General features: G+C 42.2%; 1 protein-coding gene across 3 annotated transcripts in view; it reads left to right on the top strand.

Moving 5' to 3' along the window:
* CEP112 (centrosomal protein 112) overlaps positions 1–24,795 on the top strand; it is a 162,988-nt gene extending 138,193 nt beyond the window's left edge. For all 3 annotated transcript variants that reach the window (XM_084218206.1, XM_084218204.1, XM_084218205.1), the window contains 4 exons: positions 7,571–7,660; positions 20,969–21,070; positions 23,403–23,463; positions 24,349–24,795. In XM_084218206.1, the coding sequence (XP_084074332.1) occupies positions 7,571–7,660; positions 20,969–21,070; positions 23,403–23,463; positions 24,349–24,356 (261 nt within the window). In that variant the 3' untranslated portion in view covers positions 24,357–24,795. The remainder of the gene's footprint in view (positions 1–7,570; positions 7,661–20,968; positions 21,071–23,402; positions 23,464–24,348) is intronic.
* The last annotated feature ends 2,933 nt before the right edge of the window (positions 24,796–27,728 follow it).

Raw genomic sequence — 27,728 nt, 5'->3', positions numbered from 1 at the left:
TTCCACCACCCATCTAAAGCTGTTCCCAGCTTCACCTGATCCTGAAGTTGGACTGATGGTAACAGGCTGGGAGGTCAGTGAAAGTGAAAGAGAGTAAAGAGAGGAAAGAGAGATGTCAAATATCGCTCAAGGCATTTTAATTTCTGTTCCTGAGGAGCAATAAAGCCTAAATTTTCTGTACAGTCATAATAGCAATTGTAATGTACCTATAGGATAAAGAAATAATTTGTGTTATTAAACACCATGACTGTTTTCTGTGTAAAATAAGAGATTTTCTTGTCTCTTGCAGCAATGTTGGCCCCTGCATATAGGTTGTAGAAAACCTTGTTTGCAAAAACAAAGCCATTGTTTTAACAGAAACAGCAGAAATTTTGCCTTTCATATTGAATCAGTAGCATAATGAGCGGTGGAGCAATAGTTCAACATCAAAGGAGACTTTTTGGATATATAGTGTGTTGCAACAACAGCAAAAAAGTTCCCACCAGAAAGGAATTTTGCCATATGTGAACAGCAGACATATGTATTAGGTTAAAACCAGAAGATTTCCTTTGCTTTGCACCAAAACCAAGAGAGAACTCCAAGTACAGAGGTTTTTGGTTTTTTTTGTTTGCAGTGTCATGGGCAGGAGCTCAGTGAAAACCCAAAAAGTGCTGAGGATGCCTCAACAATTTGGCTAAAATATCATTATTTCACTTCTAAACCAGCCTTGTTTTGCTCAGACTCATGGCATTATATCAATGGTCTTCACAGATATATTTACCCAATTTATTTGTAGTAGTAATGAACCCAGATAAATCTATTTATCTCCATGAAATGTTTTAGTAAAATTAATGATTGTTTTTAAAAATCTGGATGGGATTCTTGGCTGCTTCCTTTGGATAGAGTTGTATTTGACTCTAAATTGTGAGGCCACTTAATGTAAAGAAGTTTTTGCCCAGACAGCCTATAATTCTGGCTTCATGGAGAGATAAAGATTTTGAAAATCAAATGTTTTAATGACAAAATTTTTAATCATCTCCATGTGTATTTCTGGAAGAAAATTCTCTTTAATTTTTATTAACATTCACATGGGGCTTTTTTTTCTCAAAGTTCCAGAGATTTTTCTTCTCATGAGCGAGGAGAGAAAAGACATCAATGGATGTAAATTGAATTTAGAAGGCACTTGAAGAGAGGCCTGTATTCAGAATTATTGTTGGCACATGTTTTGAGGATGTAAAGTGGAAGCCTTCTTCTGTGGGCATTAGTAAGGAGATAATTAAGACTACAGTAGGTAATTAGAGTAGCTTTTATTACTGCATCTTTCATTAACTAATTATATTAATTTGGTAACATTTGAAAAATTCTTTGAAGATGAAAAGTGCTAACTCTCACTACCTTTAGTGGTAGCTTTACTCTGCACTGGTCATAAATTTCCAGGGCTTTTCTTGATACAGATGCACATCCATATGTGCAGAGTTGCTAATAAAAATTACATATTTCTAATCAAAAAGACTGACATGATCTGGCATCATCTGATCAGGATGAGCAGCAACTTTTCTGCTGGCTCTTTCTGTTTCAAAGTGAAAATACATTGATACTTAATTTTTTAAGGAAATTTTCCTTTTTTATTTTTGAAAGTGTCACTTATTTATTCAGAGAGGTAAATGCTTGTGATCCATGAGTTCCCATTGATGTGATGGCATCAGGAATCGAGCCTTGTCTGCTCTCAGGAACATACAAAAATTAGGAAATTATTTCAGGTTAAAGAAAGAAAGCATAGCACAGTTGTAATCAATACACAGAAATTAAGAATTGCAATTGTTTCTGTTTATGTAATTCTTCAGAACTGAACTTTCTTTCAGGTAATCCAACACTTTTGAAAAACACCCTGTGGTTAAAGGATAATTAAATCAGTTTTCCTGTATTGGAGACCAAATCCTTCCTACATTCCCCTTCCATACTTGGTCCTGGGATTCTTCAAACTCTTACCAGCTTCTAGTTGATTTAGATCAAGCCCTGTAACTAACACCAAAAATTAATTCCTGCCTTGACAAGGGATTTTGGAATGCTGGCACTGCACCTTTTTGTCTCTTTAGGGCTCTTTGTCAAAACTCTGTGCTTGACAAGTTGGGTTTTTTTACAAACCACCTTTTTTCCCAGGCTCAGTGTGCCCCTGGGTATCCCACAGAATTCCTCTGATCCTGGGCATCCTCCCAGCTCTCCTGGAGCCACAGGCCCAGCTCCACAGGCAGCAACCCCACGTGTGCTGCTCCCTTGGGGATGAAATAAACTCAGTTTGGGGCTGAAATAACCTCAATTTGGGGCTGAAATAACCTCAGTTTGGGGCTGAAATAAACTTCATTTGGGTGAGAAGTAAACTCAGTTTTGGGCTGAAATGAGCTGCATTTGGGTCAGAAATGAAGTCCATTTTGGGCTGAAATAAATTCCATTTGGGTCTGACATAAATTCCATTTGGGGCTGAAATAACCTCTATTTGGGGCTGAAATAAACTCCATTTGGGGCTGAAATAAACTCTGTTTGGGGCTGAAATAAACTTCATTTGGGTCAGAAATAAACTCAGTTTTGGGCTGAAATAAACTTCATTTGGGGCTGAAATAAACTTCATTTGGGGCTGAAATAAACTCAGTTTGGGGCTGAAATAACCTCCATTTGGGGCTGAAATAAACTTCATTTGGGTGAGAAGTAAACTCAGTTTTGGGCTGAAATGGGCTGCATTTGGGTCAGAAATGAAGTCCATTTTGGGCTGAAATAAATTCCATTTGGGTCTGACATAAATTCCATTTGGGGCTGAAATAACCTCTATTTGGGGCTGAAATAAACTCTGTTTGGGGCTGAAGTAAACTTCATTTGGCTCAGAAATAAACTCAGTTTTGGGCTGAAATAAACTCTGTTTGGGGCTGAAATAAACTTCATTTGGGTCAGAAATGAACTCCATTTGTGGCTGAAATAAATTCCATTTGGGTCTGACATAAACTCTATTTTGGGCTGAAATAAACTCCATTTGGGGTTGAAATAAACTCCATTTCAGGCTGAAACAAATTCCATTTGGGGCTGAAATAAACTCTGTTTGGGGCTGCAATAAACTCCATTTGGGTCAGAAATAAACTCAATTTTGGGCTGAAATAAAGTCCATTTGGGGCTGAAATAAACTCAATTTTGGGCTGAAATAAATTCCATTTGGGGCCGAAATAAACTCCATTAAACATTTTGCTGGCTATAATCCATCCCCAGTGGGATAACAGGGGGAATAAAAGGTGCCTACCCAGAAATGCAGCTCAGAGGTTCCTTTCTCCTTCCCCTTCATGGCTCTGGCTCACAGTGGCTGGGATGGGCTCATGCACAAACTCCACTCCAGGTCCCAAAATCTGCCCCGAATATTCCAACAGCTTCCCAAAGCTCTCACTGCTCCCTTCCCTCCTTCCCCTGCCTCTCAATGCTGTGGGAGACCCAAACAATATGATTTTGTTTTCCTTTCCATTTTTAGAAATAAATCAAATGAGTTTTCCCTTTCTCCGGCTGTAATTCACCCACATTGTTGCACTGGAGCTTATTATCTCATTTACATTTTTAAGAGCTTTTCAAAGTGTAGGATATCTGGGCTGGAAAGCAAAACATTTGATTTCTTTGTTCTCTGGCCAACACAAAGCACTTCCAAGGTCAGGTATGGTGTAGACATTCAACAGCAAACATGTTTACATGGCATTTGAAAGCCCGTTTAACTGAAAAAAAAAAATAATATTGTCTTTATAAGAGTGATGCAAGTCAGCTTAGCACAGCTGAGGGATGGGAATTCTTCTGAACCTGGAAAAATTTAACTAAATAAGTTAAATTTTGTTTTCTGTTAAGGGGGAAAAAAAAGCCTCTGACGCTTAAAAATTGGCCTGGATTTTTATTTTTAATCCCTTTTTCTTCATCTTGGCAGTTATTAATCATAGGCTCTGCTGCTCTTTGGGCAAAATGTGACACTTTGAAGCAGAATTAAAACTGGATTTCTAAAGAAAACATTGTTTAATTTTATAAGAGAGATGTTCTGGGGTGTACCTGGGGTAAGTCCTCTGCTGTTTTTAAGAGTGTTGTACGTGGCAAAAGCTTCCCTGTCTGATTCAGAGGAAGATCTGAGGCTCTGGTTGCTTCAGGAATTGCCATCAGCATTCAGGCTCTGGCCACTGAGTGTGAGGCTTTTTGACTACAGAGAGAATTTCCAGTGGGATCTTCAGAAAGGTGCATTATTCATGGCATCCCTCATGATCCCTCCTAGAAAATTAAAATCACGGGCAACAAACTTGCATACTTCTAATAGCTATTTTCAGAGTTAATCACATGCAGGAATCTACAGCAACCATGAGATTTTGATGTTACTTTTCCATTTTGGCATGGCTTTGATCAAATGCTGAACTTTTGGTTTTCCTTTTTTTTTTTGCCATCGTGCTGATAGAATATCTGGAGTACTCAAATGAACATTAATTACTCATGGAATTTATGCAGAACAGGAATAGTCCAAAAAGGGTCCAGTAAAGGTATTTGTGATTGATCCAAGGAGTTAGCTGAGTTGTTTTTTTGCCATCCCAGTACAAAACCTGCCAACAGCCAGTTATGATGTGATTAGAAAAATCTGGGAGTTCATACAGTAAATTCTGCTTTGGACAAATGTTGAATGGATAACTGGAAGAGTTGTTAGTTTGCTGTACTTACATGCTATAGTAAAAATACCTTCTTTCTAAATTTAAATTTAAGACATTTTCTGCTCTCCTAATGAAATAAAACATGTGTGCTCCGTGCTGGCAAACACTATCTAGAGTAGGTGAACCTAACAAAGGCTGTGTTATCTGAATTTCCCAAATTAAATGACTTTCAGATGCATTGCAAGCCCTCAGATTTAAAGGAACCTCTTGTTTTATCCTCTGCAGAAGAAGTGTGTTGTAAATAAAAAATGGAGAAGGGAAGAAAGGAAGGAGCAGAGCACCAGTTCTCTTTGCCACCATGGAGCTGCTGTCCTGTGCAGGAAGAGTCTGAGATCCAATTTTGTACTCAGGACCTGCAGATGGGGGTGATAGAAATCTGTTTTCTGGCACAAACACATATATAAATGTGTAATTTATGTATTTAAACATTTAAATGTTATCTCTTGGCCAGCTTCAAAGTCCTGTGGAAGGGTCACACTTGCTCTGGAGCACAAGGGAAGGATGAGTGATGTGTGATGAGGTTTCTTCCCTCCTTATTTTTCACTATTTGGCCTGGAAAAGCTGACCCTGAAAGAGCAGGAGAAGATGGGTCATGCTTTGTAGTTTATCCAAAATGTGCTCCAGGAATGTTCCTGAGAGTCATCCTGGGCTGGTTATGAGTGGACACTTTGGGGTTATGGCAGGATTTTTGTCTAATTAATTGGGTTTTTGGTGATCTTCCTGGTATGTGGAATGACCCTGCTCCTTATTGCATATCTGCACTGCTCATTTTGGCTTTTATGTTTGTTTGTGTTTTACCTCAGAAGATAGATGTACAAAAAGCCTACAGTTCACATATAATTCCCACATATATTTCATTATATTAATGCAAATTCCTGGTACTGCAAGACTTGTTGAGTATTGAAGACAGGTTATGTATTCAAAGCCTGGATTTCAACATTTCTCAGAAGCTCTGATAGCATAAAAGTCCCTGGGCAGATTTGAAGTTCATGCTTGGGTCTGGTTACAATTTTTGGCATCAGAACATGTAACAGTCTCACAGCTATAAGACTTTAAAGTTAATGCCTGGCATCACTTCAAAACAGCCTTCAAGATCTATCATAAGTAGTCCTCTTATCTTATCTCAATAGCAATTTTATCCTGTAAATTATTGGAGAGTGCAGGATTTCGGTGCTGTGGAAAAGAGCAAGGCATTTTTGCTGTTAAATCTTTGCACCACGAGGACTTTTAATGATCCTGAGTTGTGCACAGGTACCCTGGGCTGCTGGAAGCAAACCTGAACCATATGGCAGGTCCTGCAAAGCTCCCTGGGGTTGTTGGTCTCTCCTCTCAAGGGAAAGGCAGGGGCAGCAAGGGAAGTTTAGGTTGGATGTTAAGAAAAATTTCTTCACTGAAAGTATGGTCAGAAACTGGAACTGCCCAGGGAAGGTTGGATATTAAAAAAAAATTCTTCACTGAAAGTATGGTCAGAAACTGGAACTGCCCAGGGGAGTGGTGGAGTCACCATCCCTGAAGTGTTCAAAAACCAGGTGATCGTGGATTTTGAGATACAATTTAGTGACCATTGTAGGGTTGGTCAAAGGTTGGCCTCGATGATCTGGAAGGTCTTTTCCAGCCTTAATGCTTCTGTAGCTCCAGGGTGCTCTGCAGAAGGCCTCTGTGCAGCTCAGCTTTTACAAAAGCAGCACTGGAGGCTCCCTCAGTGGCACTTGCAGCACGAGCCCCTTCGCGGGTGCAGCCCCGTGCTGCTTTTCTGATGGGTATCAATGCCCCCATTTCCTGCCATACAAAAGATAACTCCAAATATTCCCTTTCTGCAGCCACAGCCGCCTCTGTGCTGGTGTCAATCCCCCATCCAACATTGTGCACTTTGCTTGGAGTCAGCACTTGCAGTTAACAATGCCTTTATTCAAGCTGACATCATCTCTAAGCTTTTAGTAAATGTGTAAGTAAATGTTAAGCGTGTATTCAAACATCCAACAATGAGGAGGAAACTTTCAAAACAAACAAAAAAAAATCTTTGAAACTTTGTATTGTTTGTTTGGTGTGTATCTGTTAGAAATAACACAGACTATCAGTTCCTTGGGGCACGCTGTTCCTTTGTTAAGCATGTAACAAAAAGATCAAGGCTCTGAGTGACTGCTGGAATAAAAATAAATGTATAAGGAGAACAATGATGACAAAATAAATTTGTCCATGCATTTTATGAGCTTGGTTTAGGAGTGATTACTTCTGAACTAAATAAGGATTGGGTAGCTGTGGTGAAGTGACATGATCACAATTTATTGCCGTTGATATTTCATTTGTAGATCACGTGCTGGATTTGACTGCAGGGCAGGAGGGGAGCCCCTCACCTCGGCCAGCATCCCACTTCAGTAATATGGAATACATTTCCACTCCAAATTCCAGACATTGTTTTCCAGAGAGAGGATTATTCTGGCTTAAAGGAAAAAAAAAGCTCTTGGTACACTGCAAAACTGCTCCTAGGAAGCTCAGGTTGTGCAGATAGGCTGACAACAAAAACCTGGGAAGTTTGCAAATGCAAATGTTGCAATATTTCCATTTGCCTTCCAACCTTTGAGAGTATTTCTTACATTTTTAGGATGGATGGTCTGTAAGAAGATATAAAAATAATACATTTTTAGGATAAGTGGCCTCTAATAAGATAAGACTTTTAAGATGTAACCACTCTTGTTCAGGCAACAGTCCCACCTGTGCAAAGTAACTTTTCTGAGTGGCCAGAGCGCCTCTGTCGTGCCTCAGCACCAAGTCTGGCTGGACTCACAGTGCTCCACATCCTTCCCCAGCTCCTTGAAGACATGACCTGGACGTTCTGCTGCCATCTCAAGTTTCTCACGTGTGTTTTGCCTCCCTTGCTGTTGTTGCAGGCCCTGCAAGACGAGGTGGAGAATTACCGTGGGCAGGTTTATGATGCTCAGAGGAGGCTGCAGCGCAACGAGCTGAAGGCCCAGGAGCAGGTACTACTACTGGCTACTCTCCTCACCCCCTGAGCAAGGAGGTGCAATGGTTAAAAATAATCCCTTCCTTCAAAGCAAAAGCACATATTTTCCTGCAAAATTCTCAGCTTTGTTGGTAATAAAAGAGAATTAAACTGTCTGAACCCTTCAGGCAAATACTTATCTGCTGCTCTCTATTGCAAGTTGGTATTTCAGCTATTCTAGCTGTTAAATGATGCATTTATTTTGAACTGATTGTTTGCAACTGACTGTAGAGTTTTAATAAAGGTTTCTGAGACGATTCGAACCTGTTCTTTAATGGTTTGTATGAAGAGAAGTAAAATTGGACAATAACAGCTAAAAATAATCTTCAGTCTTGATCTTCTGCGTTCATTGTCCAAACATGTCTGTAAACAGTTTCAGATGATTAATAGTGCTAAATTTTTTCTGGACACTCACAGTGAAGTCAGAGATTATTTAGTGTGCTTTGAGCAAAATAGAGCGTGGTGTTTACAGGCAGTGTTGGAACAGAAAGTCAATGATCTGCATTCAAACCAGATTAAATTGAAATATTCAGGAGAATATGCAGGTGATGAATGCCTGAATCAGATAGGAATTTATGTATTCCTAATACAAATAAGGTTTTGTAGCATTTGAGAACTTTATTTGGTGCTGAGTAAACAGTATCAACAGCATATGTCCTACATAAAGCATTTCTAACTCTATGCCTGCAGGAATAATCAGTTGGGGTGGGTATAGAAGATTAATAATCATTAATTTCAAATATTTTTTCCTCAGTTTTGTCATCCTACTGGCATGTGGGTATTCTCTGTCACCCTTGGTGTTTAATTGATGTATTCCTTGCTGTTCCCTTCTGTCCCCCCCTCTGCCTCCCAATCCCAGATGTTGGGCCAGGCTCATCCTGAGCTGCAGTGCCTGCAGCCCTGGAGGAGTGTGGTGCAGTGAGTGAGCTGGCCTGCAAGCATTGCATTTTGGCTTCAGAGTCTCTGGAAAAGAAGGAGGAAAATCAGCTCTTTAAAGCATGGCTGTCCCTCCCAGGGAACAGCACTGGCTGCATGCTGTGAGGAATGTCCTCTTCCAAATTTTTTCTTTTTTTATGTTTTTCTTTAGTCTCTGCCATTTTGGTGGTTTGTTGTGGGTTTTTTTTTTTTCCTGACCTGTTTTGAGAAGGATCCAGAAGAAGAAATAAAAAGTGACTCATGAAATACAGAGGTAGAAGGCTGCACGTGCAGATTCACAGGCTGCCTTCAAGGTTTCCTCCTACGTGAGCATCTGCTCCAAACCAATCTACAGAACTCTCCTGTCCAGACTTAATTAGTGAAGGACTAGTTCAGATGGTAACATCCTGTTCCCCAGTGTCATGGAACAGGAATGTTATTTCAATCCCACTGTGCTGTCCATCTTTGAGCTTGATGTGTTGGCAGATTTGGTAGAGCTCATATCCAAGTTCCTCAATGGTCTTGTCTCTGCCTTTCATCCACTGGGGCTTTGTGAAGCAGCTGGAGCCACTGAAGCTGGTTTGGTTTAGGTGGCTTCGGTCTATTTTGCAGACAAACATTTTGGAAGTTGTTACTTGTCTCCTCTGTGACTGGTTAATTCATTAGTTCTGCTTATCTCTCCAGAAGAAAAAATGCAAAAGTGACAGGTCTGACATGTTTCCAGTTACTGGGTTTGGCCAGGCTACCTGTAAACAAGTTCATCAAGCGTTAACAGTGGTTAACAACTCATCAGCCGATCAGGGACTTGAAACATTCGGGGCAGTAACTTGATTTCTGCTTTTACCAAATACTGTGTGAATCAAAATTGCATAAAACATGGAGATTTGTGCTGGCGCCATTACAAAAGCCACTTTTCCAAGCTTTTACATATCTATAAATAAGGAGGAGCGAGGGTTAAAGAGCTTCTGTTTCTCATTAAAAGGAAAAATCTTGTGTTTTGATTCTATAACAACAACAAACAAATGAATGAGACATGAAAAAACATTTTGTTGTGCTTTTAATTAAAACTAAAAAGCTGTTTCTTGTTATGGCTTGTTGGGTGGTATCTTAGTGCTCCATGTTGGCCGTTTTTCCAGTGCAACGTCCTCATAACTCTTCAGCCTTTAAGAGTGACTGACAGAGCCACAAAGTTTAACTCTTTGTCACAGTGACCCTCTGGTGATCACACAGGCTTAACCTTTCATTATTATAATCATCCAGAGAGACAAACTGTCCTATAAATAAAGGGGAGAAAATACGTGGGGCTGTCAGCAAGCCCTGAGCTGCTCTGGAGGGGAGCCTGGTGCTGCACTGGGAGAGGAGCTGTTGTTTTCATGGAGCTTTTCCATTCCCATACTTTGTGTTCTTGGATGAACTCGTGTTTACTCCTGTTTAGTTTTTCTCTCCCGTTTTTCAGTGTGGGTCGGTGCAATCACTTTGTGTCTGCGTTGTCTCACCAGTGGTGCCATATGGCTGCCATCTCTGGATGATGGGTTCCAATCACACTTCTCAAAAGTGCTGGCTTAAATCATTTTATCTTTTCCATAAAGGTTGTCCTGTCTCTGTTCTGGTTTTCCAGTGTAATGCTGCACTTCAAGAGTGGAGTCCCAGAACTGAATCATCTTTTCTTCAGGTCAAAATGTTGGATGTTTCCTTTAAAAATTAGATGTCCAGCATCTTGAGACATAAATAACTGTATTCATGGAAAGTGATGAACTGGCAGTAAATGAGAAAAAAACTGCAATATATATATATAGTTATTGTTGAATGTATATGGTCATAGTCTGGGAAGGTTTCTGGCAAATTTGGGTGTGTCCAAACCATTTCCTTGCAAAGCAGCAGTGAAGTTTCTTGTATCTCAGTCCTACATAGCTGTGGGACCAGCTTCCTGTCCAGTGATCCCATTGTGTTCCCATATCGTGTACTTCTGGAGTGAATTTATCCCTTGGTTGTCTCTGATGTGTGCCTGGATCTAATGTGAGACAAAATTTCCTACCAAACATTATTTCTTAAGTCCTGTGGCTTTGTGCATTTGTAAGTCATAGTTAAAAAATCCCCATTGTTCATACAGGAGTATCTACATCCTGTGAATGTGTAATTAAAAATGACACACATCACTGGGAGCTTAATGAGTCCAGGAATTTAGGCATGTGCAACAAGTTTTGCTGAATTGGGGTCTGTATAAAAATTATGGTAGTGATCTTTTTTTTTTCTATACTACCTAGATTTCTTTAGCATTCATTTCATTTCAGATTCTTTTTTGTCGGGTAATTACCCCAATTCAGTTTACTAAAAAGCTCCAAGAATCTGTCTTTTTAGAATTACACACAAGAATTTCCTCAGGAAAAAAATCCTATTATTTTCATTCCTTGTTCTAATGTTTCTAGCCATAGATTTGGGTTGTCTGTGATATAACATTTGGGATAACAGAGGAGAAAAAAGTTCCTTGTGTTTGCAAACAACTGAAGTAGCAACATTATAGATACTCATAACCATAAGAATACCTCCAAACATTCAAGTCATAAATAGAGTTTTAAAGGAGATTCTGAGACAGAAAATCAATTGTGTTCAATTCATTAATATTGCTGAGGAAATGAAGGAGAATAGCAATGGAGGTTTTCAGCCCTTTAATTTCTTTTTCCTGAAACAGATTATAAAAAAAAGGAGAAAGGAGTTATCTGAACGAGGATGTTATAGAAGTATTTGGCATAAAATGGAGCAGCTTAGTTTAAGTGGATTTCACTCATGTTCAAATGAAAACAGGAGTGATAATTGTAAAAGAGCCATGATTCAAAAGCATTCAGCCAGTTTTCATTTCTAATGTTTATTATCCTGACTTGCTCGATTTTTTTGTGACTGCTGGATATTTACCACATTCAGCCCAACTTACCGTTTCCATGCCAACTAAATATGTTTGTTCTCAGATGAATGCTGTGATGCATCCTTCTGAAATTTCAGTTGCTGTGTAGCACAGAGGAACTTCTAAGGTTTGCCACACCTTCTCCTTGGTGGGAGCAGTGCTGCTGCCAGTGGATTTGTGGAGCTGGGAGTAGGGAATCAGTGAGACACAGATGAGCAAGAGCCATTGATGTCCACAGTATGAGTCCCAGGTAGTTCTTAATCTGATGGCCGAAGCACTTGAGTAATGTTAGCTCTTTAGTTCAGGGCTTTGGGGCCAGATTTCTTCTTAGAAATTATCTAGTGGAAGTTGTCCCTGCCCATGGCAACGGGATTGAAATGAGATGGTCTTTAAGGTCCCTTCCAACCCCAACCATTCCACGATTCTGTGATTTTTAAAGGTATCAGGGAGTTCTAAATACCATCAGAGGGCAGCCTGGGGTGCCTGCCTCAAATTCCCAGACTTTCTCCAAGTGTCGTCATTCTCAGAACACGTTACAGCCACCCACAATCAGGCAAATGAGCTCTAGATTAGGATATTTAAAAGGCCAGCTTGGCTTTGTGGCCAGCTGCAGGTGAGGAGGGTGGAGGGAGCCTTTGTGTCACCGAGCCAAGGGACACTTTGGGAGCTGAGACCCAGCCAGTCAGCACGGGCTGGAGGTGGTGATGAAATCCTGCTGTTTGCTCCACGTGCTTCAACCCACGGTGCTGAAACACTTCCAGAACTTCTCCCCCAGAGACCCATTTCTGCTCCCACAGACATGGGAAGCCCAGCCTGGATGTGGAGGATCTTAAACCACAGCAGTGATTCACCAAGAGCAGCCTTGCTGGGGCTCTGGGGCCATGGGGAAAAGAGTGAGAACCTGAAAGAAATTTCCACTGTGACTTTCAGGAACTGCACCACCAAGTATTGTCACATTAAAATAGTTCCTGTGGTTTCTGCCTCTGACCAGCAGGATGGATGGATGGATTGGAAGAGTGTTTTTGTGCAGTTCTGTGTGGAGGGACCTTCTGTCATCTCCTCCATCCACTGCTCTGCTGACACCCCCAGCACCGGGGACAGGAGGGGCCTCTGTGTTTCAGCTGTTTTCCTACCATAAAACCTTGTGAAAAATGCAGGGGACCAACAGGCAGAAGGACAGAGCTCCCCACAGGCTGAAAATCTGATGGTTCCACATCTGCACAATAGAGGATTTCTTTTCTAACTTACTGTGGTGAAAAAATTTAAAATTTCAAGTATTTTCATCGAGAAGAAGATGTTGGAGAGCTACAGAGAAGCAGTGAAGAATCCAGTGGGAGTGGGAGCACTGCTCAGGCTGTTTGGTGCTCACAGACCACAGCATCCAGTTCTGAGGGGGTTCTGGGTCTCTCTTCAGCCTTCCCAGCAGAGACTGGTGGGCAGGAATCACTCTGATCCTGGTTCTGTCTCTGTATTCATGGATATAGGTGCCCCATAGGTGTATGGCAATGCTGACTTCATAGAATTTTGTTTGGGTTGGAAGGGACCTTAAAGATTACCCAGTCCCAACCCCTTCCATAGACCAGCTTCCTCCAAGCCCAATCCTGAACCCTTCCAGAGATGGGGCATTGTGGACTTTGGGTACCATAAATGACCACAGCCATTATTTGGAGCCCAATTCTACCACTTTCTACCTTAGTAGGTGTCTCAAATCCATTGATATATTCATTAATCACTTTGATACAACAGCACCCCTCAGTTTTTAATTAAGACTGAGATTGTTAGGATAAAGCAAGATTTTGCATTTGCCACATTTAATAATTGTGCATCATTTCCTTTAATGGCAAGCTATGAAAGGAAAGGGAATTACAACGAATATAGTAAATTATTCTGTGTGGCTTGAGGTTTCAGATTAGCAGGAGGAGACAGAAGCTGAGATTCAAGCACAGAAAAACAGCTTTGCAGGTGGGATTTGAAAGGAGCTGGAAATCAATGGAGTTAAAAGTTCCCAGGAGCTCCATATGGCAGGAACTGCAGGAGAGGAGGCTCTCACCAACTGTGCAACTGTCAAAGGGAAAGGAGTCGAGGATGGTGGTGCATGTGTGGAAGCCAGTGATCAAATGTTAGCTTTGGTAATCAGACACAACTGGAAAACACACAAATACACACCTCCTGAACAGAACAGAAGGAATTGTTGGAGCTTGGTGGCCAGCTGGAGAAAGACAGTGAACAGAAAGTACAGGACAAATAGTTAAAAGGGAAAAAGGGAATTGTTACCAAAAGAGAATAGAAGCATATGGCAGCATGCAGGAATTAGAGATTGTTTTAAAATGTCACTTTTCTTGCTCTTTGTCTTAAATAATAGTGAATAGGAGAGATTGTCCTTTTAAGAGGGCAGTACTTCCTATTAGAGCATCTGTGGTTTGCTTACATATTATCCATGAGGGGAACTTTGCTCTTTCAGAAGCTGTTGAAGTAGGACTACAAGGAACAGAGATACTGGTGCTTAATGCAGGGAATTAAAAGAAAAGGGAAATGGGGATGTCTGGAGGAGCCAGTGGATGACAAAAGAGCAGAGCAGCAAAACCTCATCTCCAGTCATGCTCCCATCAGTGCCTGTTCCATTAGGAAACTGTCCAGTCTCTTTTTCTAGGAGATGGAGCTAAAAAGGACTGGGAAATACCAACTATAAGGTGATCTTTACCTTCATGTAAATTCTCAGGCCCTATTTTGCTGTCAGTTTAATTAATCAGCACCACATGCCAGCCGTGGCAGTTCCACCCAGGCAGTGCAGCCCTGTTTCTGCTGCCCTGCCCATCCTTGCCAGCCCTGAGGCTCTGCAAGCCTGGCAGCTGCTTTCCTGCTTGGATTCTTCTTCTTGGAAATGGTGGTCGTAAAAGTAGCTTCTGATTATTATCTACAGAGCTTTGCTTGTTCACAGGGTCGGTGTGGAAATGCAGATCCTGATCCTGCTGCTGCTGCTGCTGAGCTTTGTCAGCTCTCCCTGGCCTTGGGGAGCACTCGGCACCTCCTGGATCAGGCACTGAAACCTCTCCCTGCTGAGCCACCCCGGATGGAGGGAGCGTGGGGAAGGTGGCACGTGCTGGAATGTAAAACTGAAAGGCATAAATGTGTTCCAGCAGTGGTGTCAGAGATGCTCAGGGCTTCATTTCAGACTTCATTTTCCTGATAGTGCACAAGGAGTGGCCAGAGGCAGAAATGAACCCCATGTGTTGGACCTGCTGATCCTGATTCCAGCCCAGAATATTCTGTGATTCCACGTTCTCAGCACTGGGGAGCAGCTGGGCTGGTTCCTGTGGATCAGGGGGTGTCAGTGGGGTGTCCCCCCATGTCCCCCTCACCCTGAGGAGGGGACAGCCCTCCTGCTGCAATCCCAACCTCCTGGGCCAGCAGGGATGGCAGTGACAGGAGCTGAGGGGAAGAGAGCTGGGGGAACAAAGATGGCATCTGCCATGAGTCATCTGGAAGGAGAAGAAAATAAGTCCAGGATCCTCCAAATCCCAGCTGGAACAATAGCAGAGCCCTGGAGAGGGGGAGGCTGAGAGAACAGCGTGAATTTTCTAGCCACAGCATTCCTGGTTGTTCCGTGGTGTTGACAGTGAAAGCTTTTATTCCTCTCCAAGTCGTGTAGTCCCAGGAATGCTGTTCTTGCCATATGCAGCCCACTGGTGGTTTTTTTTTTCAAAAAGCTTCTTTTGCAGCTATGAATTATATGGACTCAGATTGCTTAACTACAATCAGAGGATTTTCCAGGTGGGAGATCTTGTTCAAGAAAAGAGAGATGGAAACACAAGCCACTGAAGTAACAAGGCCACGTGGATGAAGGTTGGGAAAAGAAAAAAAATGACCTGGAACAGCAAACTCAGTGCCCAGCGAGGAGCTCAGCAGGGCTGGAGGTCCCCGTGGGTCAGTAAAACAACAAGGCAAAAATGCCTTGGATGCTGGGATGGTTTACTGGCTACAGACAGACACACAAAGGGGATGGCAATGCCACCAATTTATCTTTTATTGCAACTGTCAGGACAGGGGAGGTGCTCCAGCAGGATTTTCTCAGTGGAGAGCAACATGGTGTTCACTTGACAAAATAACTCGCTCAGCTGATCTCGCCCGGTCGCTGTTTTCAGCTGAGCCAAATCCGTGGGATTTATGGCATTCATTACTTTTCTTAAGAACTCGAGAACATTTGTATCGAGTTGCAGGCTGTTCCTCCAGATCTGGGAGAGCCATATTTCAACAGCCCTTGCACAGTGAGAGTCAAAATTCCCTCTGCCTGGAACCAGGCTGGAAAGCGGCGGATATTCGCGTTTGGTGATTTTTCCGAAAAGACAAATGTGCAGACCTTGATCTTCTCTGAAACAATTGATACAGCGCTGGATTCTTCCTCAGGAAAAATCATTTCAGAAGATTTCAAGCTCCAGTTCAATGTTCGCTTACAACAGAGGCCGGAGGGGTCTGAAATTTAAGGAAATTGCCAATTTTGGTCGGTTTGTTCCTGGGTTGGGGACATTGTTCAGCGTCTCCCAGGCCAGCTGAGGGAGGAAGGGGCACATCTGGACCCACAGAGGTTTTGTAGGAGTGGAGCTGTGCTCACTTAGACTTCAGGAGTGCTGAAAAGCAAAGGAGGAGTCCCTGCAATTAGAGAGCACACAAACAAGTGATTAATCATTCTTTGCGTGTTGGATTGGTTTTTTGCTTGCATTTTGGTTTTTATTTTTTGTTGGATTCTTTGGTTGGTTTTTTCTGTCAATTAGGGTTTTTTTTTTAATTGGGATGGCATTGTAATATTTTGTCCTTCACTTGCCCTTTTCACAGTGCTTTCAGAAAATTCCTTCACCTGAATGACAATAATAATAATAATAATTATTATTACTACTACTACTACTACTACTGCTACTACTACTACCACCTTCATTTAGAAGGAAGAAACTTTATTCTGAGATTAAATTATCTCCCTAAGACTGAAGGGGTTATTTTAACCTTTTTGGAACCCTCACCTGTCTTCAGATTTATTGCAGCAGATCTTTCCTGTCTCCATTCAGAGATGTTGCAGAACAGATCCATAACCTTTCTAAAGAGGTTTTTTCTCTTAAATAGCATTATAACACACAACTGTTGATATAGGAAAGGAAGGAGAGACAAGAAATAACTTTTCTCATCTTATTCACCCTGAAACATGGAGAAAATTTGATAATAACTGAAAATCCTAATTATGCCTTTTGGTCACTATCCTAGTATTCCCTGGCACACATTATGCTGCATAAATATTATAGACAGGCAGAAATTAAAATACTAAAAAAGCCACAACACCCTGGTTAAGGCAGCTATCTTTTGATTCTTATCTGACATAAACACAAAATTAACTTCATGCCCTTCAAGACAAGATTTTTTTCTTAAAGGAACTTGAACAACTTTCTGTGCTCCTTTCATTTACTTCAGAGTTTCATTTGCAGTTTCCTTATGCTCCCCTCATTCAGATAAAGTCATTTACAGCTGGAAGGTCTGGAGAAGATTGTATTTGTTTGGGGCTTTTGAATTTTGGATTTTTTGGTTTTTATGAGATGGGTATTTTGCAGCAGGGATGAACTCAGCATCGCAGAGCTGTGGGATGTCAGGAAGAGTTGGGTGTCGGGAACCTGAGCAGGATCTGGCGGAGAGCGTGGAAGAGACACAGAACACCCTGTGCTTTGCAGGCTGGAATTCACCTGGTCACCTTGAGGATGCTGCATTTCTCCTGGATGTGCTTGGGTTGTTTCTTTCAGAAAGGAAGGAGAGAGACTGGAGCAGACTGAGGAGCCAGTGGAGCATGTTCCTGTGTTCCCACCCGCTCCTGACCCAGCCCCAAGTGGCTGCAGAACTGAGCTGTGCCAGCAGAAGACTCCAGGGAGCAGTAAAAAAATTGAAGCTGATTTCACAGAATTCACAGAATTCACAGAAGGTTGGAAGAGACCTCCAAGACCATCGAGTCCAGCCCAGCCCCAACCCCTCACCCAAACCCTGGCCCCCAGTGCCACATCCAGGCTTTGTTAAACACACCCAGGGATGGGGACTCCACCACATTCCAGAACTTTATCCCCCTTTCTGTAAAACACTTTTTCCTGCTATCCAGCCTGTATTTCCCCTGGTGCAGCTCAGGCTGTGTGCTCTGGTTGTGTCAGTGCTGCTGCAGACAGAGCCCAGCCCAGCTGAGCACAGGCACCTTTCAGGAAGAAAGCAGATTGTGCAGCAGAGCCCAGGGAAGTGGTCACCACCATGCCTGGAGGGATTGCAGAGGTGTGTGGACGTGGTGCTGAGGGACCCTAGCAGTGCTGCTTCATGGTTGGACTTGACATTAAAGGCTTTTTCCAACCTAAACAATTCTGAGATTCTGCTGATAAGCACAGGGTTGGTTGGTGTGGAAAGCTCAGGTTTTTATTTCTCTTCTGGGCAACAAACCCAACAAACCCAGCTTTTCTCTCTTTGAGAATGGTCAATGCCCAACACAATTTCAGTGTAGTCTGTGAAAGTCCAAGTCCCATTTTTGCATCACTTTATATAATTGTGTCACTATTTATCTCTTCTTTTTTTACTGATTTACCAGGTGACCAAGCACACATGAGCTACGTGTGGCAGCTTCAGCTTTCTGCTGACACCAAAGATGATTGATGGTCAAACTCCAAACCTCATATATTAGCCACCAACCTGAATAAACAAAGACCAGTGTGGCAGCTTAATATTAAAAGCTATAAAACCTTCCTGGGGGTTCATGGATTAAATCAGCTCACCAAAATGAATTTTCAAAGGAAAAAAAAAAAAAGCTTTCTCAGGACTGAAGAAAAATGAACACAAGTAAATGAAATAGAGCCATCCTCATCCAGCTGACTAAAGCCCTCCTGAGGGATGAAGAATCGCAATTTTAAACGTCCCTCAAGTGTGCAAGAGGAGACACAATATTTGTGGATCCTAGGGAGGCAGCTTGAGGCTATAAAAGAACAAAAAAGCCTTTAAGGCACAAAAAAACCTATCCCTGCAGACATAGCTTTCGTTGGTGAAAAATAAGTGTTAAAAAATAAAAACTTTCTGCCATTAAAATGAGTACCCATCAGCCCACTGGATGTTATTTTTCAGTTGTAAGAAGTGATTTAGATTTTTGCCATGCACTATTTTAATCTCTTGGGTCAATAAACCTTGATATTAACTTCAGCCAAAAATACCAGCAGGTTGTTTACCATAACACGGCAGGAAACAGCTGGGCACTTATTTTCATCTTATTGTGATGCAATTAGCAGGGAGCAGAGCTGAAAGTAGCATGTTTTGTCTGCTCAAAAAAATTGGAATTGTATCCAAAAGAACAGGTTTCACTGCAAAAAAAAAAAAAAAAAAGTGCATGTCTTGTCTCTGAAACAGAGCAAGGGATCAGTCCCAAGCCAAACTGCAGCTACCAGGGCTTGGTTCTCATTTTCTTTCTCCATTCTCAGCTGACCCTGCAAGATATCTCCATACTTCAAAGCACAATGCAATATTTCTTCCTGGCTTTCCAAGAAACACCTTTGTCAAAAGGCAGTGATCCTCTGCTGCTCTGCAAAGTTAATAACAAATGTTCCCAGCATTGTGAAAGCACTTATTTAGAGGACAACTGCAGATGAAACTGTTAAAACCAGTGACCTGGTTGCAAGAAAACTCTTGCACAATTAGAAAATTATTATTTCCCTCACAGAGCTGTATTAAAACTTCTGTTACATCTGCATATTGGCCAGGTGATCATCCAGATCCTCTTACCCATTAAATAGCTTGTTATTAATCAAAATTCAGGAAATAAAAGCATTTTGCTGCTCTGGCTGCCCATTTCTGGTCTCGTCTCACCAAGAATAAATGGAACATGTTGAATCAACTGAAATATATGTTTCTGCTCTATCAAGGTCCCCACCCAAATGAGCTGTTGGCTCAGAAAATATTTATCCTGGCAGACCACTTATGCATAACTTTGGAAGCCTTGATAGAAATAGTAGCATGAATTTATTGGTGTAGCTCTCAAAAACATAAATTTTGATCGCTGGCTTTTACACAAGCAGAGTTCAAACGAGGTTTCCTGTCTCACCTCTTTTTTTTTTTTTCCCCCCCTTCAGATTTGCATAGTGGCATCACTTCCTTGCAGTTCCCAAGGAAAGCCTCTAATTGCCCATTTGCATAGAGATTTGGCAATTCCTCCTGCCTGTCGGGGTGACTCAGAGGGAGAATTTTCCTAACGTTTCATCAGATTGTTTTATTCCTTTTGTATTGATAATTGCTGGCTGCATAATGCAGGTTCTGGCGGGAGCTGCTGTTCCCATGGGATGGTGCCGGGATGAACTCGGCCTCGGGTTCTCACCTCTGGGAGCTCTGGGAGCGCTGGGAGCTGGGATTTGGAACTCGTGGCTTCCTCAGGTGTGAGGCTGAGGGTTGGATTTGTGGTTGCAGTGGTGGAGTTCAGCCATTTAGGAAGAAAAACCAGCACCAAATGGTGTTGGGGGGGGGGAAAAAAGAGATTCCGTTTGAAAGTTTGAAGATATTTTATGAGTTAATCTGATATGGAAGGCCTTTGATCCTTTATTTACATATTCAGCTGCTAATCCAGAAAAACACCCAAGTCCTTGCTTAATTTGAATTAAAGAGTTAATCCTATTGGGAGTTAAGTGAGGCCCTGATTCAGCCAAGTGGGAACGTGATGGACTGGCCTCAACCACACTCCCCAAATTATCCCAGGTCAAAACAACCAAATCCAACCATTCTGGAGAGATAAAAAGCACAACCCTTCCATCTGATCTCTCTTCATGTAACTCTGCCCTGTAACTCCTGTTTACTCAGCATCTGTTAAATAAAGTTGCAGATGAAAATTTCCCCCTATTCAAACGTCCTTATTTTGGGGACTAAGATGCTCAAATCTGCTCATTGAAGGTTCTGTAGTGTCCATGAAGCTGAGAAAGACACAAAGTGCAATGAAAAATAGTTGCAGGATGAAGAATAATAATAAAAAGTCCACAAAAGCACCTAGAAGTTGAGAAATTTTGTAAAATTTATGGCAAGCAGTAACTCACCTTGTCTAAGGGAGCAAGGGACAAATGTCACCCCCCTGACCTGGTTCAGATGCCACCAAGGACAGACAGAAAACTTCTGACTGTCAGTTTGCAAGGTGTGTCTGTATAAATGCTCAGTTCTGATGGATTTAGGAATGATTATTGCTTCTTCAGACCATGTTCTTTCCTCATTTCTTTTCCCCTCTCCATAAATAATTTTATCCTTATGTTTTCTTTTGCCTTTCTTTGTCTCTTTTACCTCTTTTGTTCTTTACAGGTCTTCGCTGATCTTTCTTCTCTCTCCCTTTTTTTAGCACAATTAATTCTGTGTTTATTTGACCTCCAATTTGGGCAAAAGAAGCAAAAGTTTTCCAACACCTAAGAGCAGCCATCTCTATATCAATTTCTCTTTATTCTGTTACAGTTGGTTACTATACGAGAAGAATATCAAAAAATACTCAAAGGGCTGCTGCCAGCATCTACCAGAAAGGAATTTGAAGACACCATTTCATCTTTAAAATCTCAGGTAAATTCTTATTCTTCAGCATTTTAGGCTGGATAAAAGCCATCTCTTCTAGACAGGAGGTTATGACCATCTGAAATTTGGCCAAAAGTACTGAACAAGTGTCAATACCAAATTATGGCAGTGCTCACGTGCTTTTCACTCAGTGTCATATTTCACAAAACTTTTCTCCTCCAGTTTGACAGCTACCATATTGTATTTTTTGATCCCAGACTTTTCTTCCAGGAAAAGCTGGGCTTTATTCAGTATTAGGGGTTTTTCCTCAGCTTTTCAGATGCAGCTCAGAGTTATCCTTCCTGTCCTTATGCTGTTTCTCCTGAAGGAATCATTTCAAGGCTGTCTATAAAGGGCAAAGAAGGGGATTAGAAATAATTTTATTTTCTTTACAGCCTATGTAATAAAGCAAATTGGATATTTAAGATATTTGTCTAGATGATCATTGTGATATTTTTACATTTTCCCATATGAAGAGGCTCTGTAATGTTTTGTCTTGAATATTGCTGACACCAGTTCTTCTAGATTAATGCAGAATCAGTATGATTTTTGTTGAATTTCCTAATAGGAATATCCAAATGTCATTGGAAACAGGGAACTGCTGATTAATTGGGTGTGTCCCTCACACATGGCTCCCACAGAAGTTATTTGGGGCTTTTCTATTCAGAGTATTGGGAGCTGGAAGAAAACAAAATGTCATCATTGCCTGAACTGCAGTGGGGAAGGATAAATAGCCCTAAAGAAGGGTGATCATAGCTGTGGAATAATGGGAATGTAAGGAAAATGCCACCTGTGTGTGCAGGACTGAGTATGTAACTGAGCTGGGAAGGACTGGGATCTGGGATCTGGGATCTGGGATCTGGGATCTGGGATCTGGGATCTGTCCTGGCTGAAGGGAAGAACTGCAGCAAGGACAGTTCAGGCTCAGAGCTGCCCTGAGCTCTGGGAAGAGCAGAAACCTGAGGACACAAAGTACAAGTTATCATCGCATCCTTCTGCCTATTTTCAGGACCATTTTTCAAGAAGTTATTGATCCACAACATCTCATTTCTCTTTCTTGCACAAGCTTCTCTATGGAGATGATTGGTAATTTCATGTATTTAGGGATTTTCCCCCTTTTTTTTCTCTTTGCAATGCATCAGAGTTATTCCATAGCATATTTTGCTCTGCATGAGAGCCTTCCCCTGGCAGAGGCCACCTTTAGGGGAAGTAGGAAATTTTGACAGTGGAAACTCAACATTTCTATGTGCAAGGAGGGACACAATTTCAACACTCTGGTTGTAAACATTCTGCTTCCACCTCAAGGGATCCCTAATGGAAGTGATGCTCTTTCTCATTTAAATGGTTGTGGGAAATAAAGAGTTAAGGGTCTATTGGAGAGATCTATTTCCAGCTGATAGTAAAAAGCTATTTTTAAAGACTCCTAAAAGTACTCTCAGCACTGCCTGGTAGGAAGCATCACTCTGAGCTAATACCACACCTTTTAATGAGTTTAAAAAAAAAAAAAAAAAAGTAGAATCTGATATCCACCTGCAGAGCTTCTGTAAGCAGCAGCAGCAGCATTTCAAAGGAGGAGAAGTAACTGCACACATGAAAACCTGGGTGCTCTCCCAGAAATCCATCGCTGCTGGCTGCGCTCCCGCACGCACTGGCGTCGGAGACCGCTCGGGGAGCTGGGCTCTCTCTGAAGCACAGGTGTCCTGCTCTTTGAAAATTGTTGGAATTCCTGTTTGAAAACATCAGACAAGAAGGGCACTGGAATCCCTGCACCTGTCAGGATTATTTATTGTTGGAGGAGGATGAAGAGGATAGGCTGGGTAAAAAGCGCTGCGCGGGGATAAAAATAAACAGCAGAAAATGGAAATACTTGAGGCTTGGGTGAAGTTTTCTAAACATGTTGTTAAATATAAAGGGTTTGCTGCCTGGTTGTCTGCTCCTGGAGAGATGCAGGGTGTTAATAAGCATTAATTGTCATACACTTGGGAACAGGTGAGTGCCTCCATCACAAGAGCAGAAGCACAGGGATCAGAGCACAGGAATCCCATGGGAGCTGCCAGGAGAACGGGAGCTCCCGAGGCCTTGCACAACCCAGATGGTGCCACCAGCTGGGTTTAACAACTGGGTTGACTCTGTTCCTGAAGGAGTGAAGAGTGTACAGCCAGAGCAGAGGCAGGGAAGCCAAGAGAACAGTCTTCTATTAAATATTAATTCTTCTAATCAGCTAAAGTGTTACCGCATGTTATTTAGGCAGGAGAGACCAGAAAAATTCCTTTTATGAAATGAGCACAAATATATTGATTGGAATTTTGTACCCTGTTTTCATGTGGGATGTATTTTACAGGTAAGTTTTCTGCAGAAAAGAGTCCTCCAGGAAGACCCGAACGCCTGCCACGCCAAAAAAAGTACGGGCTTATCTTTGATCAATTTGTACCATTTCACACCTGTGGGTCCCAGCGCTTGAAGTTTTACAGCTTCACTCCTCCAACAGGGGTGCAGTTTGAAAAGCTCCTTATTTTCAGTAAACAAGCATCTGAGAAGTTCTCCCCAGTGCTTAGTCAGTGCTGCTAGGGCAGGATTAGTGGAGCTGCAGGTGCTCTGCAAGTCTGGGCTTTGCCTGCATGTCGAGGGTGAGGCGGCGGCTCCTGCACAGCTGCGGTGATGCCACCTCCTTTAAAGATGGAAAACAATGATGCAAGGCAGAATATTACAGATCACATCTTCAAAGCACCGGATCTCCACGAGCCTGAGCTTCTTTTTTCTTTTCTTTTCTTTTTTTTTTTTTTTTTGAGAGGTTTACACCCTCCAATATAAATTATGGCAAGTGCTGCAGCCATAAAAAGCCTGGCTGTGCCTTTAGAGTAAGTGATTCACGTGGAGAGGTGAGTACAAGGAACCTTCCTAGGAAAGCCACTCCATCTTTACTGTATTTATAGACATTGATGGTGTTTCATATCTCACATGAGGGTTTCTGCAGCTAAGAATGTGTGCTCGTAAAAATAGTGTCAGCGTTTGTGATATTTAAGAAACTGTGAGAAGGTGAAGGTTAGCAGTGTGAGAGTTGCTGAAAATAATTAATCCTGAATTATTTGTTAACAGGAATTAGCTAAAGCTAACTGGAAACTGAAAATGTCATAGATCCTTGGTAATAAGTCCAGCATAGGTAATTTTGTTAGATAAATAGAAAGCTCCAGACCCACTGCCCACTGGACCCAGCCCTGCTTTCAGCCTGTTGTGTTTTTGTAATAAAAATAATGAGGTATAACTGACAAAAATCTCTTCCTTTGCAGGTAGCTGATGGACCGGTGGGATCTCTGTGATTGCCAAATGGACTGCTTTGAATAGGTTTGAAGATTTGGCTCTTGTAAATTGTAAAGATTAGTGGTTCTTTTGTTAGCACAAAAAAAAATGAACTTCATGAAAACATATTCATAGCTCATGCCAGCATGGATTTTGTTGTATCTTCCTTCCATTATTTTTTTATCATTATTTTATTACAGATTTATGCTTTTGATACACGCTTTGACGCCACGCTGAGCTTGCTTACCAAGCATGTAGGCTTTGCTCTACTAATATTTTTGTTACTCCTTCCCAATACCATTTTTTTCACTTTCAAACATGAAGAAAACCCCATTTTCTATTATTATTATTATTATTGTCCAAGATATTTTAACATATTTTGACATTCTTCTGTGTCCACGTGTTTACATAATATTAAAAATATTATTATTTTCTTATCTTTTTGTTTTGACATTATTGTCCTGCTTGAGCATCTCACTCACCTCAGTAGCCAGGGGGGTTTTGTGTGGCTTTGTAAAGTGGGGACGTGTGCTGTGTTTGGAGGGATTCTTTGGCACAAGGATCGGAGCAGCATGGTGGCACTGCAGGCAGCTGTTGGTGGGGTGGATGCTCTGGGCACAGGGAATTCCTTCCTGGTGGGCTGATAACAGAGCCAGGGCGTTGCTGGAAAAGAGTCACGGGTGATGTGGCCTCGGTGCCACGCGGGAGTGTGCTGATCCCAGCAAGGCTGAGCAGATTCCAGAGGGTTTTCTGGGCTGGGGTTGGAGGGGCAGAGGGATGAAGGATGTGGCCAGCCCTCAGAGCCATGGCACAGAGCTGGCACCTCCCTGGCCTTCCACTGGAGCATTTGCAGTGTGTGCATTCCGGGCTGGCTTTGTCGTTCCTGCGGGTGCTGTTGGGATCAAGCCCAGCGCTCGAGGAGGGGCCAGAAATTCCTGCTCCAAGTCCAGCTGTGGCCCTTGCTGGTGGGGATGGCCCCCTCTCCTGCCCCACCACCGTGTCACCAGTGCTCTGTGCCACAGCCTGGGTGGAATTTGGAGGCTCCCTCTCCCCTGCCAAGTCCCAGCTCACCAGCTGGGCTCTTATCTGCTCCTGGCACCAAGATCAAGGAGGAGAAGCTTTGGCAGGCTGGCTCCATCCACCCCTCCTCCTGGCAGCTCTGTGCCAAACCCCAGCTCTGGCTGCTTTGCTGGCTGTCAGGACCTGGGCAGGTTTTCCACCTTCCTTGAATCAACAAGTGATTCTTCTAATTACAGATAAGGCTCCTCTGATAAAGGAGGAGGTGCTGTGGCAGGTGCCACAAAGCCTGGCCTGGGGCAATGGGGAGATGTAGGAGCAGGAATTGTTGGGATGCATTGAGCTAATTGAGGGCACTAAAACGTTTGGTTTTTAGCCCAAAAGGTGCAGGGCAGCAGTGGCTGGGCTCTGCAGGAGGAACAGGCTGTGGGCACTGGGTTGTACCCTCTGGGCATGGCCCCGTGTCCCAGTGGCAGAGCTGGGGACAGTGACAGCTCCTCTCATGCCTGAGGGAAATGAGGGAAATTTGATTCTGCTTCTCTGCTTGTGGTTTGCCATTAAATCTGTGTGGGTTTGGTGCTTTTGACACAGGAAAGGGTGCACATCCATAGAGAAACACATGGACACTCCTCTCACTGCTTGAATTCCTGCATTTCCTTCTTTTTGGTGGAATTGGGTTGCTGATGTCACTGATGGTCATAAAGCAGTTTGAGAAAAGTAGATGTTGGTCAGTCAGATCAATTAGGACTCAATGTGAGTCCTAATTCTCTTGTTATCTCAAGCTTCCACTGAAGTTAACTTTGTCCAGTTTTGCCCAAATAAAGGATTCAAGGAATTCATTAAAACTCCAGCCCTGCAATCCATCAGGTTTCAAACCTCCTGTGGAACTCTCTCCAGCATCAACTACAGCTTGAGGACCACTTTGAACCTTGTAAGAACTTAAATGTGAGTTTGGGTGGAATTCTCTTGTAGCTGTTAACATTGCTCTGATCATTTCTGTGGCATGGAAGAATTAGAGTCCAAACTGAAGGATCAGAAAGATTTCCACAGTTATTTCTTCTCTCTGCCTCTGTTTCCCCCACTTGGTATAGGAATTGCCAGCAGCCAGGAGTTGGCTTCGTTGTCCCTAAACAAGCTCTGGCCAAACCAGCTTCAGTGTGGTTACAACCTTGTTTCTATTTTATATTTATTTAATTTCTTGATTTTGCTTGGTGACAGAAGATTGTTTCACCCTCTGTAAAACCCCCCAAAAAGTCAGTGTAACATTTTTCAGCAGTACCCAGGGAGGTAACCTTTATCAAGGTGACACTTTATTTCAGTGCCACTCACAGTTCTTGTGTTACATGGAACAAAAATGCTCCTTTTTGGCCCAGCTGGAAGGAAAGGGATACAAGGTCCCTCCTTCTGCTTGTGTCTGCAACAGAGCTTTAATTGTGCTGGGGGCAGCAGGTACTCCTGGTGCTTGCTCAAATCTCTCCTGACTGTGGTGATTTCAAACTGAGAAGTGATTTTGCTGCACAGGAAAAAAACAATATATATTTTATAGTGATTAGAAGAAAATATTTATTGAATTTTCTGGAAAACAGGCACAGCTTTGATCCTGATGCTGAGAGGTCTTGATAGAGAGAATCTCTTTAGGATCTGATTTCTTAAAAATTCTCTTAATGCACTGAAAGTCCTCCCCAAATCAAAGAATGGACTGGGGGCACCACACTGCCAACTTAGACTTGGTCCCATCTGGAGGGTACAAAGGAAAAGTGAGACGTCAGATATTGTATGAAGAAGTTTCAGAACACAAGGTCATTTTAATTCAGCCTCTTTTTTTCCAAGGAGCTATCTTTTCCAAGCTTTGATATTTTCTTCAGAAAGGTCATTTCCTTTAAGCCTTTGTCATTAAAGACTTGTTCTTTAAAGTGCTCTATCAAAGGGTGCAGAAATTGCAAGTTACTGAAACTAAAATGCATGATCAATTTTAAGTCTGCCTACTAAAGCCCTCTTAAAATTAGATGTGCTCTGGTACTGGTGGCTTCTTTGATAAAGCCAGGGGATGATATGCAGTTGGTCAATTCAAACCACCAAAAAAAAAAAAAAAAAAAAAAGATAATTAAATAAAACTTTTCCTCCCTAAATTGAAAAAAAAAATTATGAAAAAGCATTGAAAGAACTGAATGAGGGCCTGATCCTGCAAAAATGTGTCTTGTGTGAGAGGAGGGAGTGTGCTGCATGTGGGAGCAGTTTGTAGCACTTATACATACATAGTGATTGAGCAGCTCTGTGGTGTTATCTGGCATTTGTCATAATGCAAATAAGGCAAACCCCTGGATAAAATATCATTTATTTACCATTTGCTGCC

The sequence above is a fragment of the Fringilla coelebs genome, assembly GCF_963513975.1.
Source record: "Fringilla coelebs genome assembly, chromosome: 19".
NCBI classification, from domain to species: domain Eukaryota; kingdom Metazoa; phylum Chordata; class Aves; order Passeriformes; family Fringillidae; genus Fringilla; species Fringilla coelebs.
This window is presented reverse-complemented; position numbering and strand designations above follow the sequence as displayed.